This window comes from Cyprinodon variegatus, unplaced genomic scaffold (assembly GCF_000732505.1).
Source record: "Cyprinodon variegatus isolate N-32 unplaced genomic scaffold, C_variegatus-1.0 Scaffold549, whole genome shotgun sequence".
NCBI lineage: Eukaryota > Metazoa > Chordata > Actinopteri > Cyprinodontiformes > Cyprinodontidae > Cyprinodon > Cyprinodon variegatus.
The window spans coordinates 376,553-393,919 of record NW_015151002.1 but is presented as its reverse complement, the minus strand read 5'-3'; the positions used below and the strand labels follow the sequence as shown (position 1 = coordinate 393,919).

General features: G+C 38.9%; 1 protein-coding gene across 1 annotated transcript in view; it reads left to right on the top strand.

Moving 5' to 3' along the window:
- LOC107095458 (FERM and PDZ domain-containing protein 4-like) overlaps positions 1 to 14,299 on the top strand; it is an 85,891-nt gene extending 71,592 nt beyond the window's left edge. Inside the window, exons 8-16 of the mRNA XM_015391573.1 lie at positions 204 to 335; positions 797 to 916; positions 2,303 to 2,439; positions 2,736 to 2,862; positions 5,670 to 5,759; positions 5,841 to 6,023; positions 6,150 to 6,288; positions 6,622 to 7,569; positions 10,458 to 14,299. Coding sequence (XP_015247059.1) covers positions 204 to 335; positions 797 to 916; positions 2,303 to 2,439; positions 2,736 to 2,862; positions 5,670 to 5,759; positions 5,841 to 6,023; positions 6,150 to 6,288; positions 6,622 to 7,569; positions 10,458 to 13,819 — 5,238 coding nt within the window. The 3' untranslated portion in view covers positions 13,820 to 14,299. The remainder of the gene's footprint in view (positions 1 to 203; positions 336 to 796; positions 917 to 2,302; positions 2,440 to 2,735; positions 2,863 to 5,669; positions 5,760 to 5,840; positions 6,024 to 6,149; positions 6,289 to 6,621; positions 7,570 to 10,457) is intronic.
- Positions 14,300 to 17,367: the final 3,068 nt, after the last annotated feature.

The window sequence follows — 17,367 nt, the reverse complement described above, 5'->3', positions numbered from 1 at the left end:
TTTAACATTTATGTAATTTTTATATTTTATGCCTTTAATTTTTATTTACTTTAGTTTTTTTCTTGAGCTTTTTATTTTTATGTTGGTTTTCCTTGTCTCTTTACTATTTTCACTTTTGAATATTTCTTTATTTAATAGCTATTTGATTTCCTTTTATTTATTTTGTCTATTTTATATATATCCTATTCTCCCTTTTATACCAGGAGGTGATTCTGACCCTGCAGGAGAAGCTGTCCATCCGCTGCATCGAGCACTTCTCTCTAGTGTTGGAGGAGAGAACTGAAGGTTCTGGAAGCAAACTGCTTCTCCTGCATGAGCAGGAGATGCTTACTCAGGTCTGAGACGTTTCTTTTTCCATCTTGCACATGGTTGCAGGTCTTGCAAACACACACCCAAAGACACACACTTTGCTGCTCAGTATTCAAACGGTACTTAGACCCGGGTGCCATTTATCAGCGGAGACACAGCAGGGGTGACAGTTCACATTACACCTCTCCCTCTGTTACGCTGCCGCACACACAAACAGCACATGGCACATGCCAATTCCAAGTGACCGCTACTTTCTAATGAGGTGGCTGGATCACAAGAGGACAGTTTTAATATTCATGCCACACAATTCAGGAGCAATGCTCTGTTTAACTAAAGTTTAAGGGTCGTTCATCTTTGACAAAGCTAATAAAGCCTTCAAACTGAGCCAATAAATAGAATTCATAATGATGCCTAATATTCTGCAAACCTATTATAGTTTTTTTTACCCTCATCACTTCATGCCTTTTCATTTTTCTGTCTAACCCAGGTTACCCAGAGGCCTGGTTCTAACAGGATGAAGTGTTTCTTTAGAATAAGCTTCATGCCGAGGGACCCAGTGGAGCTGCTCCGTCGGGATGCTGTTGCGTTTGAATACCTCTATGTACAAGTAAGCTGCTGTGGAAAATCCCAAACTAAACTTTAAAACTGTAAAACTGTGCATTTCAGTAACCAAAAATCTAAATGATTAGCAACTAGATGGCGATTGGTGATAACAGAATCAGATTATGTTGTTGAATCTTGTTTAAAGAACTTCCTTTAACTGATAATGAGGTGTAATCATCCCTTAACAATAGTGCAAGAGGAACTGGCTAAGTTTTTTCCTGTGCTTCTAAATCCTTCAAGGACGGGATGCTGTATTGCTTTGAAGGGATTTCAATTAAATTTTTATTCTTTTCATTTAAGTCTATTTATATAGCGCCAATTCATAACTCATGTCATATCAAGGCACTTTACAGAGACAATTCAACCAGATCATACTTTTCATTGACTTGAAAGCAATCCTTCACACTAAGCATTATTGTAGCAGTGGAGAGTAAAACTTCCTTTTAACAGGAAGAAACCTCCAGCAGAACCAGACTCGTGTGAGCGGCCATCTGCTGAGGCCGACTAGAGTCCAAAGAGACAGAAGCAGACATAGAAAAAAAAAGGAGAGATACAAAAGGCAACTGTCAACCACAGGCGGCACCATCCAGGAAACACAACCATGCAGACAAGCTCCAAGCCAGCTCCCATGTCAGAGGATGAAAGAGAGCATATACAGTTAGTCACAGTCAGAGAAACAGGACTACAATGAAAAACAGGCCAAGCTCCAACATCCACAAACAAAGGAATTGATGGCAGCAGCATTGCTGATATTTTTCTCCAGGAAGTTGTCACAGCCAAACAGAACAGACCAGATGAAGCTACTATGAGAAAAAGCAGAGACGGTATAACGTAACAGATTGAACTAACAAATTCTGCAGAATGGGAGAATAGAGAGAATGAAACAGAATGATGAAAAAGGGTTGCTTTGTCCTCCAGCGGTTTAAGCCTATAGCAGCATAACTATAGAGATAGCAAGGTTGACAAATGTGCAGTTTTCAAAAAGTAAAGAATTTGTCAGCCTAAATTCAAGGCTTTTTTTTTTTGTTTTTTTTTTGCATTTTTAACAAATAATCCCTTTAGCCAACTTTTCATATAGAAAAAAACATATGGAGCGCACCCCTCATGGTTGTACTTCAGCTGTGAAAATCTTGCAGCTTCTCCCAAGTTACCATGGATCTTTTGATCATCTCCATCATATAAAATATTCAAAAAAAAAAACAATAAAATATAAAAAAAAAAAAAATCAGATTACCGGTAAATGCATATCAAAACAAAACATGTAAACCTTGAGTATGTGTAAATCAGAGCCAAGATTCATCTCCCTTAAGTGGGAGTTTTGCAGAGGGAATTGCAGTCGTGAGCTGCTAAAACTGACTCTTGCATCATTTTGCTTCCTATTTTGTTGCAGTGTTGTAATGACGTGGTCTTGGAGCGCTTCGGCCCAGAGCTTAAGTACGATGCTGCTCTGCGACTGGCTGCTTTGCAGATGTACATCCTCTCCATGACGGCCAGACAGAGTCAAAAGGTTTCTTTGAAATATATCCAGTAAGTTGGGAGAGTGTGTTTTACATTTCATACAAGCTCTCTTAAGTTATAAGGCCAGCCTGATGAGTGTCAGAATGTCTTTTTCTATCTTTGTGACCAAAAGGCAAAACACTAAGAAAAAAAAAGCTCTCCTCCGCAGACAGACAATTCAGTGTTCTTTTTCTCTCCCTGACAGTCAGTTTGCAATGAAAAACCAACCCTTCTACAGCTGTCTACCACAACTGTTTTAATGTAGCTCTGAGGGGAAAACTTTGTTTTCAAGTTCAGCTTTATTCTGAAACTAAATCTCTCCACAGAAAGGAGTGGGGTCTGCCGCTGTTCCTGCCTCCAACTGTGCTGTCCAGCATGAAGGAGAAAAACATCAAGAAGGCTCTGACGCACATCCTGAAAACCAACCAGAACCTTGTGCCTCTGGGGAAAAAAGTAACTAGTTCTCTTTGTCTTTATTTGCCCTTGTTATTGACTTCCAACACATACGATCGCCATCTCACAGCAACTAATTTCTGATGCAATACCTTAAAATAGCCTGGCTGCCATACTCATCCTTGCAAAGGTTTTCACCTTTGTCAACCTGAGACCCTCCACCAAGTTAGACCTTGAATGTTAATGTGGAAAACAAGCAACATGCTTTGTCAGAATCTTTGCATAATGAGGTATTGATATTCATTCACACATGTTCCGGTCAGAAGGAGGTTTTTGTGACCTGGACTGAACTTTCAAGCACTTTCTCAAACTCCAGCTGGTCCTGTCTGCAACATTCATTGTGACTTTGGGGAGTGAAAATCAGACAGCCAAAACTCAGTTAAACTTTGCAATTGCCTCAGGTGTTAAGGATCAAATTATAACTTTTTTTTCCTGCCTCATAGCTCCATGATAACTGGTTATGTGGATGCACTTGTAACAGGCTTTCATTCCAAAGGCTCCAACAGATGAGAATACAGACATTGAGTCGAAATCAAAGCTAAAAACAAGCTACTTATGGCTCTTTTCCATTTTCACCATTGTTTCCAATTGTTTTAGTGATTTTAACACTTCTTTTGTTGAGTCCAACAGCATTGTAAATGAGTAAGCCCCTACAGGAGAGAGAAGGAAGCACTATCAAACTAAAGCTAATTATACCTATTGCTAACTTTCTGTAGTTGTCATATACACCATTAGACCAACATTAAGCCATATAATGGCCATACTAAGCCTCTGGACCAAAGGATATCATATTAGACTGTCAATATTAATAATATCAATGTAGTTTCTTTTGAGGTTTCTGTCACAGCCATCAGAGTTACAAATTGCTTCTTCATTATTATTAAAGCAGATTACAGATTAGCAATGTTTTTACAAACTATTTATATATTCCTATTAAGGGGAAACATTATGTAGAGCGAAATAATTAAAAAGACTGTATCCACTATCCTACAATCATAAGTCCTTTATATTTTGCAGACTTGACCAAAGCGCTTTACACTACATTCATTCACCCATTCACGCACACACTCACACGCTGATGGTGGCAAGCTACATTGTAGCCACAGATGCCCTGGGGCTCACTGACAGAAGCGGGGCTGCCTTACACTGGCGCCACCGGGTCCTCTGACCACCATCAGTAGAAAATGCAGTTGAAGTGTCTTGCCCAAGGACACAACAACACTGAAAGTCGGAGTCGGATGGATGCTGAAATATACATTTATTGGGATCCTTGATGCAAAAAGACAATCAGTCAAATCTGAACATCTCATCTGAGTCAAATTAGTTTTCTAACATATTAACCTGACACAGGCAACAACCAGGATTATCTTCTTGATACTTTACAACACATGCATTGCACACTTCAAGAACCCTTAAAGTAGAAATATATCATCTTGTACCATGTATATAAAGACTCAGAGCATTAGTTTTCAACAACTGCCAGATTTTTTTCAACGCACTCTTATTGTTGGAAACCCTGTAAACAAAACCGAAGAGCTGTTTTGAGAAGAATTATGTAATTGCTAGTGTTGATATCGGAACAATAAATGTGCAAATTTACAAACATTTTGTGACTCAACCGGTTTCCCACACAGTCTGGGAAGGTGTGGAAAAAGATCATCCCAATTTAAAAATCATTTTAAGTTTCCAGACTTATATAATATTTTCATTTTTTCTCCATCTGCCCTTCCTTCTTTGCGTCTTTACCTCCTGTTGAATTCCTCACTCCCTCCAAACTCCATGTTTCTACTCTTCTTTCTTTCTTTCTTTCATCCCATCTTTGTATTCAGTTTCCTACCACCTTATCTCATCTCATTCCATCTGACCCCTTGTGTCCTATAACCCTTCTTTACCTCGTGTCTCCTTTTAATGTGCCATTTTCTTTGTGTAGGACCCCAGTCTTCTTCCTTTGTTATTTAATCTTTCCCTGTTTTGGACCTCTGTTCTTTCTTTCCAACCTCCTGTCCTTACATCCATCATTGTGTAGTCCACCTCTCTTCTTTCCTTTCTTCTCTCCTTCCCTGCTTTTTTATAGAACATTAGTATTTTATCTTGAGTATAGTGGGGTTGAGTTTATCAACGCTTTCTGTAAAAAAAAAGTCCAAGAACCCTGTGGAATGAACCATATTTTGGGTTTTGCAGACTTCTTTATCTTTGATTTGCCAGGGCACCATTTGATTTTAAAAGTTTACATCATTTCCTCACTAACCCAATACAAAGAACTATTTTGTTACTTTTTGCTGTCACTGCTTTAAGATAAGGGTTAAACCATAAATGGTTCTTGATGTTACTTTCAAAAGCTGTACTAAAATCTGCTAAGTCAGGATTTTTATTTATTGAAGCAGCAATAAAATCATCCAATACCACATGTTGAAAATAACAAGGATGTACTAGCTTACAGTTCTTTGATTTGAATGTATAGTTTATAGTGAACTGCTATCTATTAAAGCACTTGCTCTTAAATGTCCACAATATTTATAACACTCCATTAAAAAATATCTGAATTTAGAAACATAGGGAAATGTAAAGCGAAAAATGCTTTGGAACCTCTTTCAAAGGAGAACTATACCAAAAGCAAGTGAGATATAAAGAGCACTGTAGTGGATTAGATTGAAATGATATGATGTTGTATAATGGAAATGCAGTGGTCCAAATCAAAATGGCTTGACCGTTCTTTACATCCTCTAGAAGCCTCTAATGCGTCTGCTCAGATTGAAGTGATTTAATTTCTGAGTAATTACCTCTGTATCTCTCTTCTATCTTTACAGCTAACTGCATTGCAGGCCAAGGTGCATTACCTGAGGTACATCAGTGAGCTGAAACTATATGGAGGAAGAGAGTTTAAATCGATACTTTTGGTGAGACATTTGTCAAACTCTGTCTTAGGGATTTGTTTTTTGCAGCCTCTTTTATATTGCTTTCTGTCCTTCTGGCTGCAGCAGGGAGAGAAACAGACAGAGGTGATGCTGTTAGTGGGCCCGCGATATGGAATCAGTCATGTAATTAATGCCCGGACCAACCTTGTAGCCCTGTTGGCCGATTTCAGCCACGTTAACCGCATTGAGATTCTTACTGAGGATGAGATGAACGTCCGGCTGGAACTTCATGTCCTGGATGTTAGGGTAAGTAGGTGGTCTTTGAAAACAGAAACCTGGAAAACATGCTGTTGTACATGAGTACCTTACTATATCTTCTATTTTGTTCATAATTTAATACATAAGCTCTTGTCTATCCCCTTGTTTTCTCAGCCCATCACACTAATCATGGAGTCAAGTGATGCAATGAACCTTGCTTGCCTAACAGCTGGCTACTACCGCCTCCTAGTGGATTCCCGTAGATCTATTTTCAACATGGCCAACTGCAATAACATAGCAGAGGATGACACTGGTGAGTCATCAATATATTAATTACTTTTGCAGATATATCACTGCTGTATGAAAACTCGATATACTGAGAATAATTCCACAAATCTTTTGAATTTTACTATGAACATTATGTTCAGATGGCCAATTTTAAAAGGCAATTATTAACAACTCTTGATGTTTTGGTCTGAGAAAAAAACCCTGTAAACTAAATTTAAATGACTTAAGAATTTATGGTCTACTGGGAGGCATTCGACCTTAAATATCCTGAAGTAAAGCAGCAACAGGCCAGCTACTTTAAAGATTAATCAAAATGAAATATGAAACAGAAAAAGTAATATTCCCTTGCTTGCTGCAGGTCAGGATCGTGTCCTTGAGTGGCCATACAGCACATCTTTTGGGGAAAATGAAGAGCCAGCACAGGGGTCTGTCTATAACAGGAACTATTCAGACAATGGGCAGAGGGAGAACAGCATTTCTCCTTACTTTAATGAGCCCCAAAATCTTGATAGCGACCTAGGGAAGAGAAGAAGTCCGGTTCCCCCTCCTCTTCCCCCTGCAACCAGGCACAAAACTCAGGACTCTCCTCGGAGTGCCAAAGTTTCATTTATTTTTGGAGGTAACCCACCGTTGAACAGAGCAAGGAACTATGAAGCACTGCCAGAGAGCCCTGAGTCCTCTGAGCTCTTCCAGTTCAGTGAGCTAACGCACATCTATAGCAACATTATAACGGAGGAAGGTGGTGAGGAGCCTGTGCTTAGGGAGCTGTTTAATCGAGACGCAACAGACGATGCAGAGGATGATGAGGATGCTTCCTGTGAGGAAGACTCCACAGGGGGGACCCCAGTTGGTGATAACAGGGAAGGTGGACTGAACTGTGACAGCCAAGGAGCACGGTTGCCCACAGCAGCTGGCAAAGCCACTTTTCTTACCCTCTCTGGGTCCACGGATGATATCATCGACCTCACATCACTGCCACCTCCCGAAGGAGACGACGGGGTCAACGACGATGAGGACGACTCCCTGTTGCAGACCCTGAACCTTGCAATCGCAGCGCCACCACCAGGCTTTCGGGACAGCATAGATGAGGACACAGCCCCAGAGGGACGGCCTCTAAGCACATGTAGTAATGATGACATCCCTGTATCGCTAATCGATGCCGTTCCAACACATGGGGAGGAAGAAGGAAGCAGAGGAGGGCAGAGTAGGTTAGAAAATGCTGTTGTGAATTCGCTACAAGCACTGGCGGACCTATCAGTCTCTGAGCGGAGACCTCATCGCCCACCACCCAGAAGTAACAACACAGGTCTGTGAGACACTTTTAAATTTACATCAATGTTTGTTCATTGTGGATTACACAGTTATTTACTTTTAAGTTTTTCAGTCAAACAGTATTCAGTATTCTTTGTCATTTAGACTTTCCCAAACACTGTATAATATTTTGCTGCATTTAAAATGTTACTTGACAACATTGTTTTGCCATAATTTCTGAAAACGTTGTGTTGTACTACAACTACTCCATAATAGAGGCTTTTGGTCAGAGAAGCAAAATAAATGGATGTGTTAATGGTGGTCCACAGACTTCAGCAGGAATATATGTTTTCCTAAAAAAATACATCTGAAAAGTATTTCATCCTTCCTTGTAAGTCAATGTCAAATTCATTTGTAAAGGCAAGCTAGGCAAAGAAATAGAGAAAAAATCTTCCATGAATCAAAAAGATTTTCCACAATTTCTTTGCAGCTACAGCAAAGTTCTGGTTCTTTATATTTCAATCTGAATCTTGTAATATTTAAGAGAAAGTGGCTTGCTGAATGGTGTGCAAATGTTAAGAAGATCTGTTAAAGATTATTATGACCAAACCACTTACAACTGCAAAAAGTATTGCATACAAATTCAGTAATCAGTCCAGAAACAGATTGGAATTGGGAAAAGAAGGGACAGGATAGGAGTAATGTGATCATGCTTTTTGGTGCCAGTTCAAAGTTGATCTTCAACATAATGGACCCTTTATTTGCAATGTTGAGATGAGTGATCCAGACCAATTTCATTATGTCAAGATATTGTTATGAGCTTAGAATGCAAGACCCAATATTCAAGGCGAGATAGACACAGGTAATTGACCACGATAATCTGACAGAAGATGATCATCCATGTGAGTCACTTATCTGGTTCAATAGTTCAGTCCGTTCTGTCGGAGGCAAGGCAGGATCCAGCCGATGGCCAAACGAGGTGCAGCGAGAGACACCCAGACTGTATCAGATGCTGCAGCCCCAATGAACTGGGGGGAGTCTGAGCCAGGTCAAGGAAACAGTTAAGAACAGGACGGTTCTGAGCTCCAGGGGCCCGTTGCCTGGTCAGGGTCTCCGATCAGAACTGGAGCAGGCAGATCCGATGTTCCATGAGTCCAGAGAAAGTTCAGTCAGGTTCAAGATTCCAAGACTCCAACAGAGAGTTCAGGCAGAAACGTTCGGATGCTGACAGGCAGGCACAATCTTTGTGTACAGAACCCTGTACAGAACCATGTTTACATTTTATCACTGCGGCACTTTAGAAATGCCTTGAGAGCTGTACTAAAAGAAATTCCATTTTGTATACTCTGTGTGTAAAAAATGACTATAAAGTCTAAGTCAGTAGTTGAGAGGCAGGAGAAGACACGACATCAGGAAAACCACAGAACTTTAAACTGGCTCCCTCCACTGAGCCAAAACAGGAACAGGGCACGCTGAGTGGGCAAGAGCCAGGACTATGGGACTTTAAACTAGCTCCCTCTGTCGAGCCAAAACAGGAACAGGGCACACTCAGTGGTTAGGCACCAGGACTATGGAACTTTAAACTAGCTCCCTTCACTGAGCCAAAACAGGAACAGGGCACGCACAGTGGATAAGAGACATGATCAGGAACTACTAAGACAAGTCAAAAAACCCTGGCTAACCACTGGCCTCTGAGAAAGAGAATATGAACTCTGAAAATCAGTCATGATCTCCAACTGAAACTGAAACTCAAACAAATAAACAATCAATGATCTAGTCCCGATAGCTGGGCTGAGCCGTATATAGAGCAGCACGAACAGGTGGATAAGATCAATGATAATTAGTAACAGGGGAGGGTTAGGCAGGTGAGTGAAATTAACAACTAGGTCAGCTGTCAAGGATAAATAATTTTCACACAAATATTTACTGATCCACCAGCAGTTGCTGAAGCTTGTGTCTTACGCCTAATTAGTTGGACTCAATATTTAGTTTTAAAAAATAACTTCAAATTGTAAAAGTTTAAGTGTGAGAAAGGCAAAAGCAATTGGCTTGACAGTTTCACTAAGTTGTAGTGAACAACTTTGACAGAATAACTCATACAAAATTTTACATTCTACATGTTTTTTGTCCTCCAGTTAAAACATTACATAATGTTTTTTAACACAGTGGAACCTCTGAATGCAAACTGAATCTGAACAATTTGTAGCTTGAAAATTTCCTGTTTTGTTAGGGTTGGGCAATATGGACTTAAAATCGTATCACAATATTTTGTGGTACTGTCATTATAACGTTAAAAATTAGGATAAAAGAACGACTCTTCAGTACTTCTTTGTAGTCTGTTTTTTGAGTTACTGTATGGCTGTGACTCCATGCCAATACCTTCATAGTCCAACAATTGCAAATGCTGCTTTTGGAAAACATATCAATTCTACGCTTCTCCAGGACACTGGTTACATAAAGGAATATGACTTTTACAGTATCCACATTTAATAATATCTTTTTAATTCACATGTCTCTCAGTAAAAATAAAAAAAGCAGAAAAAGGTAAAATAAAACAAAAATCAAACAATTCACCCATTTTTTAAGCATAATTAATTATAATCTGTCATTTAGAGAATACATTATAATTCCCAACATGGCCAGAAATACTGACATCACTATAACGATAAACCATATGATAAATCCTCACCCATAATGTTTTTCCAATTAGAAAATTTAAAATTAACAGAACGTCCTACATCTGTTTGCTTGTTTATCCAACAAAACTGATAAACACACAGATTTATACAAATGAATAGCATAAGAGGAAAGGATAAGCATGAGAGGAGGCTTATTCAGATTCTAGAAAAATATGTATTGAGATTTGTTGGTATTTAGAGATTTAATTGTATACTGGTTAAATGTTGGTTATGTGGTTCATATTTATTTTTTTGTTTTTCTCAGGTATGTGCACATCTCAAGGATTTAGCCCAGAGTCCTCATCAGATTCTGGCAATGAGACCAACTCTTCTGAGATGACTGAAATCTCTGAACTAGCCGCTACTCATAGACTTAATGAGAGCCACATGCGTTTGCTTGTAGCCACAACAGAAGGATACCAACCTTTACTTGAAGAGAAAACTGAATTTCCAGTCTCACCTAATTCATGCGCCAATGTAGAAAAGAAACCCCGCAGCCCGACACGACACCTTCAGCCTCCAGCAGTTCCTCCAAGACGTAGCCCCCAGCTGGACCTAACATCATCGGGGTTGGACAGATTGGAGGTGAAATCCCAAAATACTCTCTCGGTTACTCTCCAGCGTCCCAGTTCAACAACACCAGGAGGTAAACACCAGAAAAAATCAGCACACTCCAGTGGAAAGTACAACACCTTCAGTACCAGGGAAGGTTTTCGAAGTGAGATTAATAGCAGGCGCAGCTATCTTGATTTAAACCAACGCACTTCATTTATTGAGCAAGAAGAAGGTCAGAGGGGACAGAATTCCTTTTTCACCTCGTCCTCTGTAACCGAGGGCACTGTAGCGACAAGCCCGGCTCGAGACCCTCGAAATAATCTTCGCCCATCTTCGGCTGTTTCTGATCGGTTCTTAGAGGTTGTTAACATGGGCGGTTGTGATGCAGGCAACGGAACTACGACCACTGAGCAGGATGAACACTTGGTTGTAGCATCCTTGCTGTCACCGAGCAAGCAATCCAGATCAGGAGGTTCTGAACAAGGATCGGATACACAAAGTGACCATCAGCCAATTTCAAGACAACAGAGTGTTGCACGGTTGTGTGAGTACCACCTGGCAAAAAGGATTTCAAATTTGCAAGGGGAAGCTCACAGTTCACTTCAGGGCTCCTTGTGCTCATCACTTGATGCAGGTGGCAGCACAAATAGCAGTGCCTGTGCAACACCAAATGACTCCCCCCTTGGCCCCGGTGCAATTGAGTCCAAGCACAATCGCTTGCAAAAGCACCATCTTTCGAGCTCTTCCTCTTCCCTGCTTAGAGTGCTAAACAACGAAGACAGCAATTCTGGACTCCCAGTAGGATTCCAAAGCCAAAACACTCAAAGCAAAGACCCTCATCCTCATGCAGACCCCAACCTCCTTCGAAAAATGCTGCCCAACATCCATCCCCCACTTGCTGGGGGGGAAACAAGTCGACCTTCCTCAGCAACTCCTTCCAAACACAAGGAGATAACAGGAAATAAGAAGCATCCAAACGAAATCCACGTTAAACAGCAACCTAGCTTTAAGGGCCTTAACCCAAAGGAAGGCAGTGAGGCCTACAGACAACTGATAAACTATCTCACAGTAAGTCAAATGCATCAGGGGGGTAAATTACATAGTGCGGGTATGGGAGGTGCAGTTAAAAAAGACAGCAGACGTTTTATTACAAGCAACCCTCAGTTAATTGAAATGGTTAAGGGTAGAGGTAGTACCACTGCTCGCTGTCCATGTATGCCTTCCTCTCTCTCATCCCCATTTCTCAGCCCTAATACTGCAACTTCTCATTCAGCAACAATGCAATTAGCAAATAAAGATGCAAGGTCCTACCTTTCAGCCACACTTCCTGCCAAACTGAAGAGAAGCCCTGATATGCATGTACAAAGACTGAATGATAGTTTGGACTTCAGGAGAGCTCCAACTGAAAGAAGGAGCTCCTTTTCTGGTCTGGAAAGTGAGCTGGGCAGGGAGGATATTGATCCAGAACATTTTCTCTCTCAATGTAAAAAACAAGAGCATATGAACCGTGATGGGGCTTCAAATCAAAATCGAAATCGTGATTTTGGAGGTAACAATAATCGCCCTCCACCTCGTTCAAGAAGCCAACCAAGTGGCACCACAGAAGACTGGTTCAAACCAGACTCGAGGTCAAAACATGCAGGTTTTTATTCTCCTCAAAAACCTAATGACTCTTTTTCTTGTTCAACTGCACCCAGTTTGAGTGGTCAACGTGCAGAGCTAAATGCTCTCTCACTAGGGCGTGGCGATTATCCATCAGCTTTCATTCGACAGACATCTAGTCGGACTAGAACAACCATATCATCTCCAACACCACAATCTCCACCTCCTCCTCCACCACCTCTGCCACCACCCCTTCCTTCATCTCTCCCAGTGCAAGTGAACTCTAGCGCTAGCAACTCAGGATGTCCACAAGATTCACTTCATTCCATCCAGTTGCGGCAGAATCAGAACCATATTCAGTCTGTTGCTCCAACCCTGTCCCAGACGGAACCCTTAAGCAGTAGCATGCAACGAGGAAGAGATCTCAAGCGCAGCTCAAGCAATGTGACTGCTAGTTCTGGAAGTGTTGAGGCTTTATTTGATAAGCCCATACGAAGCCGCAGCCAGCAGCCCTTGTCAGCACCTATGTCTCAACAAAGTGAGAGCAAAGTCCAACGTAGACAAGCTAGAAAAAGGCTATCCAAGAGCTATTCACAAGGATCTGTATCCTCACATGCAACATGTTGGTCTACAGGCAGCGGGGTAGACAGTAGAAGGTCATCTGTTGCATTTCCATTACAAAAAGACTCTAAACATACAAAGGGCTCTCAAAAACTGGACACCAGTCCCTGGAGATGCAACGGCCCCTTCAGTTACTGTTTCTTTAAACGTAAGACTGAGGGAGAAGATGATGAAATTGAGTGGGACAGGCCTAGAAGAAGTCGTGTTGGGGGTAATTTTGACAATAATGGTGCTGTTGCATCAGCTATAACCCCCTATGGATCATCGATGGATGAGCAGCTATATGGAGAGGTGCTTGATAATATGAGCTTTAGTGACCGTTTGGCAAGAATCAATTCTCTCAAGGACCGCATGTACAGCTTTCCATGTGGCTTTAACGACGTCCGTCGAGATGCCAATGAGCTCATTGCACTGGTGAGATCCAGTGTAGGTCGTTGTGACCGTGGCGTCCAGATGCCTATACAAGATGTTTCCCAGTACAAGCAGCTTCTTTCTGTTGAGTCAAAAGAGTTAGGCCGGGCTTGCCGGAAAATGGCACAAGCCCATAGTAGTCCTGATGAAATGCTGCTAGCTGTTACATGTAGCTTTCAGGTGCTATGCTGTCTGTGTGAAGCTTGTATGTGTCTAGTTAGGGGACTCGGAGCCTTGGCATCACAGCAGCAAAGAGAAGTTGTAGCAAAAGTTGATGAGGTTGTTATGAACTATATTTGTTTGCTCAAAGCAGCCGAAGCTGCAACTGTTGGGGCTCCAGGGGAGCACAGTGTTAATGCCCTGGTTCGCCACTCCAGTACCATGTCAGCTATTGCTAACGCACTCACCCGCTCCCTTAAAACGCTGCTAAGCAAGTAGAGGCTATTTCCAATGCTTTATAGTATGGCCTATGCAGTCAGTAGAAGTCTGTCTTTAGACATCTTACTGTTTTTGAGTTATCTGAAAGAGTCAGATGTTTTCCTGTTGTGTTTAAATGTTTTTTATGTCTAAAAATATATTTATTGCAGTTATACTTAAACTTATAATGACATATTATTAAAAATGCTTACAGAGAGTAAATACTTTTACTGCTGAAATTGTTGTAATGTAAATTTCAAAGCCATACTGTTAGGAACCTTTGTACTAAATGTACCTAGTAGATACTATACCCTTTTACTTGTGCATTATGTAACTTATTCAAAATGTATATAATGTATAATGATACTATATAATTGTATAATTTGAAGGAGCACTTTTTTGAAGAGCAGGAAGGCATTGAGAACTCCGCTTGAAATAATTTATTTTGCAAGATTGATTGAAAGTCACTTTACGTTGAGTCATGTAAAGTTTTAATAGAAATATATTTAACTATAAGAAAAGCTATTTCAGCTGTAAGCAAAATGTATACTTGTCAGACAACTAGAAAAAAATATAGCATTGAATTGGTTCACCTTTTCTTGTTTGAATAGACAAAAATAATGTACTCAGTAAAAACCTAAATTATTCTCAGAGCATTGCTTAACGTTTTCATATTTTGTATTGTCGGATTAGAAGAATATGTGGAATTTCATTCAAAGCAGAATATTTAAAACTATAAAATTTAAATATTTGCAAATTTGTAGCAATATTTTTGACTGATCTTTAAACAAAGGTTATTTATTTTCATTTTTTAAATCAATGTTTTGTTTTAGATGGGGGTCTTCTTAAATTATGTGTTACTGCATATGATGAATTTAGATATTTTTTTTGGTAAACAAGATGTTATTTTAACTTTTTTTGTTGTTTTTGCAATAATCCACCCTATTAAAAGACATTTTACAAGTGTATACATTTTTGTCTATTGTCTTTAAATCTGGTGTAATATTTTGCAAACTTCCATGTTGTTGCCTTCTTTTATATAACTTTTTTTAATTTTTCTGTATTCTGATTTAAAATATTTTTCTTGTCACTGTTGTAAAGGACAGACATAAAAGCTAAGACTTTGGTAAGTGAAATTCAACCAGATACCGTGTTGTTTGGATATTTTTCTCCCTTAGAGCAAGTATTAGCCCAATTTAATATGTATCAAATAATTTTTCAGGTCATTATTCAGCACTTTGCGCATATCAATGCTTATTGCTGGCTGCTCTTAAATACTTCAGACACTGATCCGACCCTGTCTTAATGGGTCATGTAAGCTTGAGCACCGCTTTACGGAAGTCTAACATCCCGTTAAACATGAGTGCTACCTAAGCTACAAGTTTTTGTTAGGAAACAAAACAAATATTACATTTGAATGATCAAATATATGTTTGGCTCTCTGGTATAACACTTTTTTTGTGTTATAGTGGGATGAATGTGCCCTTATCTCTTCAAGGAACTCAAAGACTTGTCAATCTGCTGGTCTAAAGTTGTGTGCTATCAAATTTTTTGAAGCCTTTATTTTGAACATCAATATACAAATAAAGACAAGGAAACAGTATTAGTCCACAGAATTGCTTGCTCTCCAATTCCAAAGGATGGAGAAAGCTTGTTTAATTTTGAGACAGTGCAGTCACTGCTTTCAGATTTGCTACACCTGGAAGGTACAGGTTTTGTGCCCCTAGTGGCTAAAAGTACATACCATTGCTTTAATAAATTAAATAATTTGGAAGTTTAAAAAAAAAACACTTATTTGCTCAACATTTTTAATCGAGTTTATTCTAACAGCAGACTATAAAATGCTGTAAAAAGCCTCCAAAACCATAGGGTCTTCCCTACGCTCATATGAAAGGGCAAATCTGTAGAACCAGAAAAAAAAAATTCTAAAATGTGACTTATTAGAGATCCTTTTTTTTTTTATTGAACAAATTAAATTACAAGTACAACAACCTGAGCTCTTATAAAAGGCTCTATAGAATATATGTAATAAAAAACTGCATGCAAATAGTTTCCACATGAAGGAGGAGCCCAATAAAACAGGGAAAATGATTGAAAACATTATAGTATATAAGAAAAAGTAGAAATCAAAATCCTCAGGGGTTAAAGACAGAAACTTTTCGGACATCTTGTTCAATTTTATTGCTCTATTATTTTAGATCTTTCTTAATAACGCCAAAAAATAGCAAATTTTTGAGAGCAGGAGAAGGACATTTTACCAAATTTTTTATGTACGATTTTCCAGTAAAAATTTGACCATCATTTCCATAATATGTATGTGGAATGATCCGATCTGTATATCCTAGAATTAGAAAAAAAAAACTACATTAATGAATTTGAAAGACAAGAATTTGTAAAGTAATCTTCATAAATGTTTAACTTATGTGTTATGTGTTAAACAAATGAATAGGTGTTTCCAGATGTGTCTTACAGAAACCGCCATTATCATCATCAAGTTTCAATATTTCTTTTATGAAATCTTTTGAGGGATATTAGTTATTCACTACTTTAAAATGTAATTGTTTATATTTAGAAAGACTTGGAAATGTTATATATAATAAGTCTTAACTTTAGATAATGTTTTATCAATATTAATATTTATTAAATATTAATTTAAACATCCAATTTTTAGCAAAAATGGTGAAGCCATAATTAGGCTTGAAGTGTGATGATGAAAGATGAATTACTTATTGGAGAGTTGTGGAAGAAGGAATTTTCCGCTCACTTCACTTTTATAAAACCTAACAGCCATCAAATTGGATTATGCTCTTGAGGAAAAATGCTGATAATTAAATAGATTTTACCCAATTCTGATATGCGTCTGAGATGCAGTGTAGTGAAACGGACAAGATTTCCATCTCACTACTGTGAGTGAGGAAAGGGTTAAACTCTCAGACTCATTTAGCCAGATTTTTAAAAATATTTCATTTACCCTAATTATCTTTTTTTTTTATTGCTTATTCGTTGGAAATAATTTTTTTTCTACCTTAATATTAATAAAATACTATGGAAGAGGATTAGGACCACTGAAGAATAAAAAAAGTAAACTGATTTTTAATTATTATTTCAGTCTAATATGGGAAAAAGTCAGAATTCTGGCTTTAATATCAGAATTCAGATTTTTTTTCTGAGAATTCTGAGTTTAATCTCAACTCACATCTTTGTTAGTGAAGCTGATTGCCCCCACATCTCTTCCTTCATGGTGCCAAGCTACATTAAGATCTAAAATTCTGAGAAAAAGTCATTTTTCTGAGATTAAAGTCAGAATTGGAAGAAAAAAGTCAGATTTCTGCTTTATTTTTTTTTTATTCTGACTTTTTTCTAAGAATTCTGAGAAGAAAGTCAGAATTCTTACTTACATCTCAACTCACATCTTTGTTAGTGAAGCTGAGTGCTCCCACATCTCTTCCTTGATGGTGCCAAACTACATTAAGATCTAAAATTCTGTTATCAAAGTCAGATACTGAGGTAAACGTCAGAATTCTGAGATTAAAGTCAGAATTTTAAATGTTTTTTTACCCAAATTAATA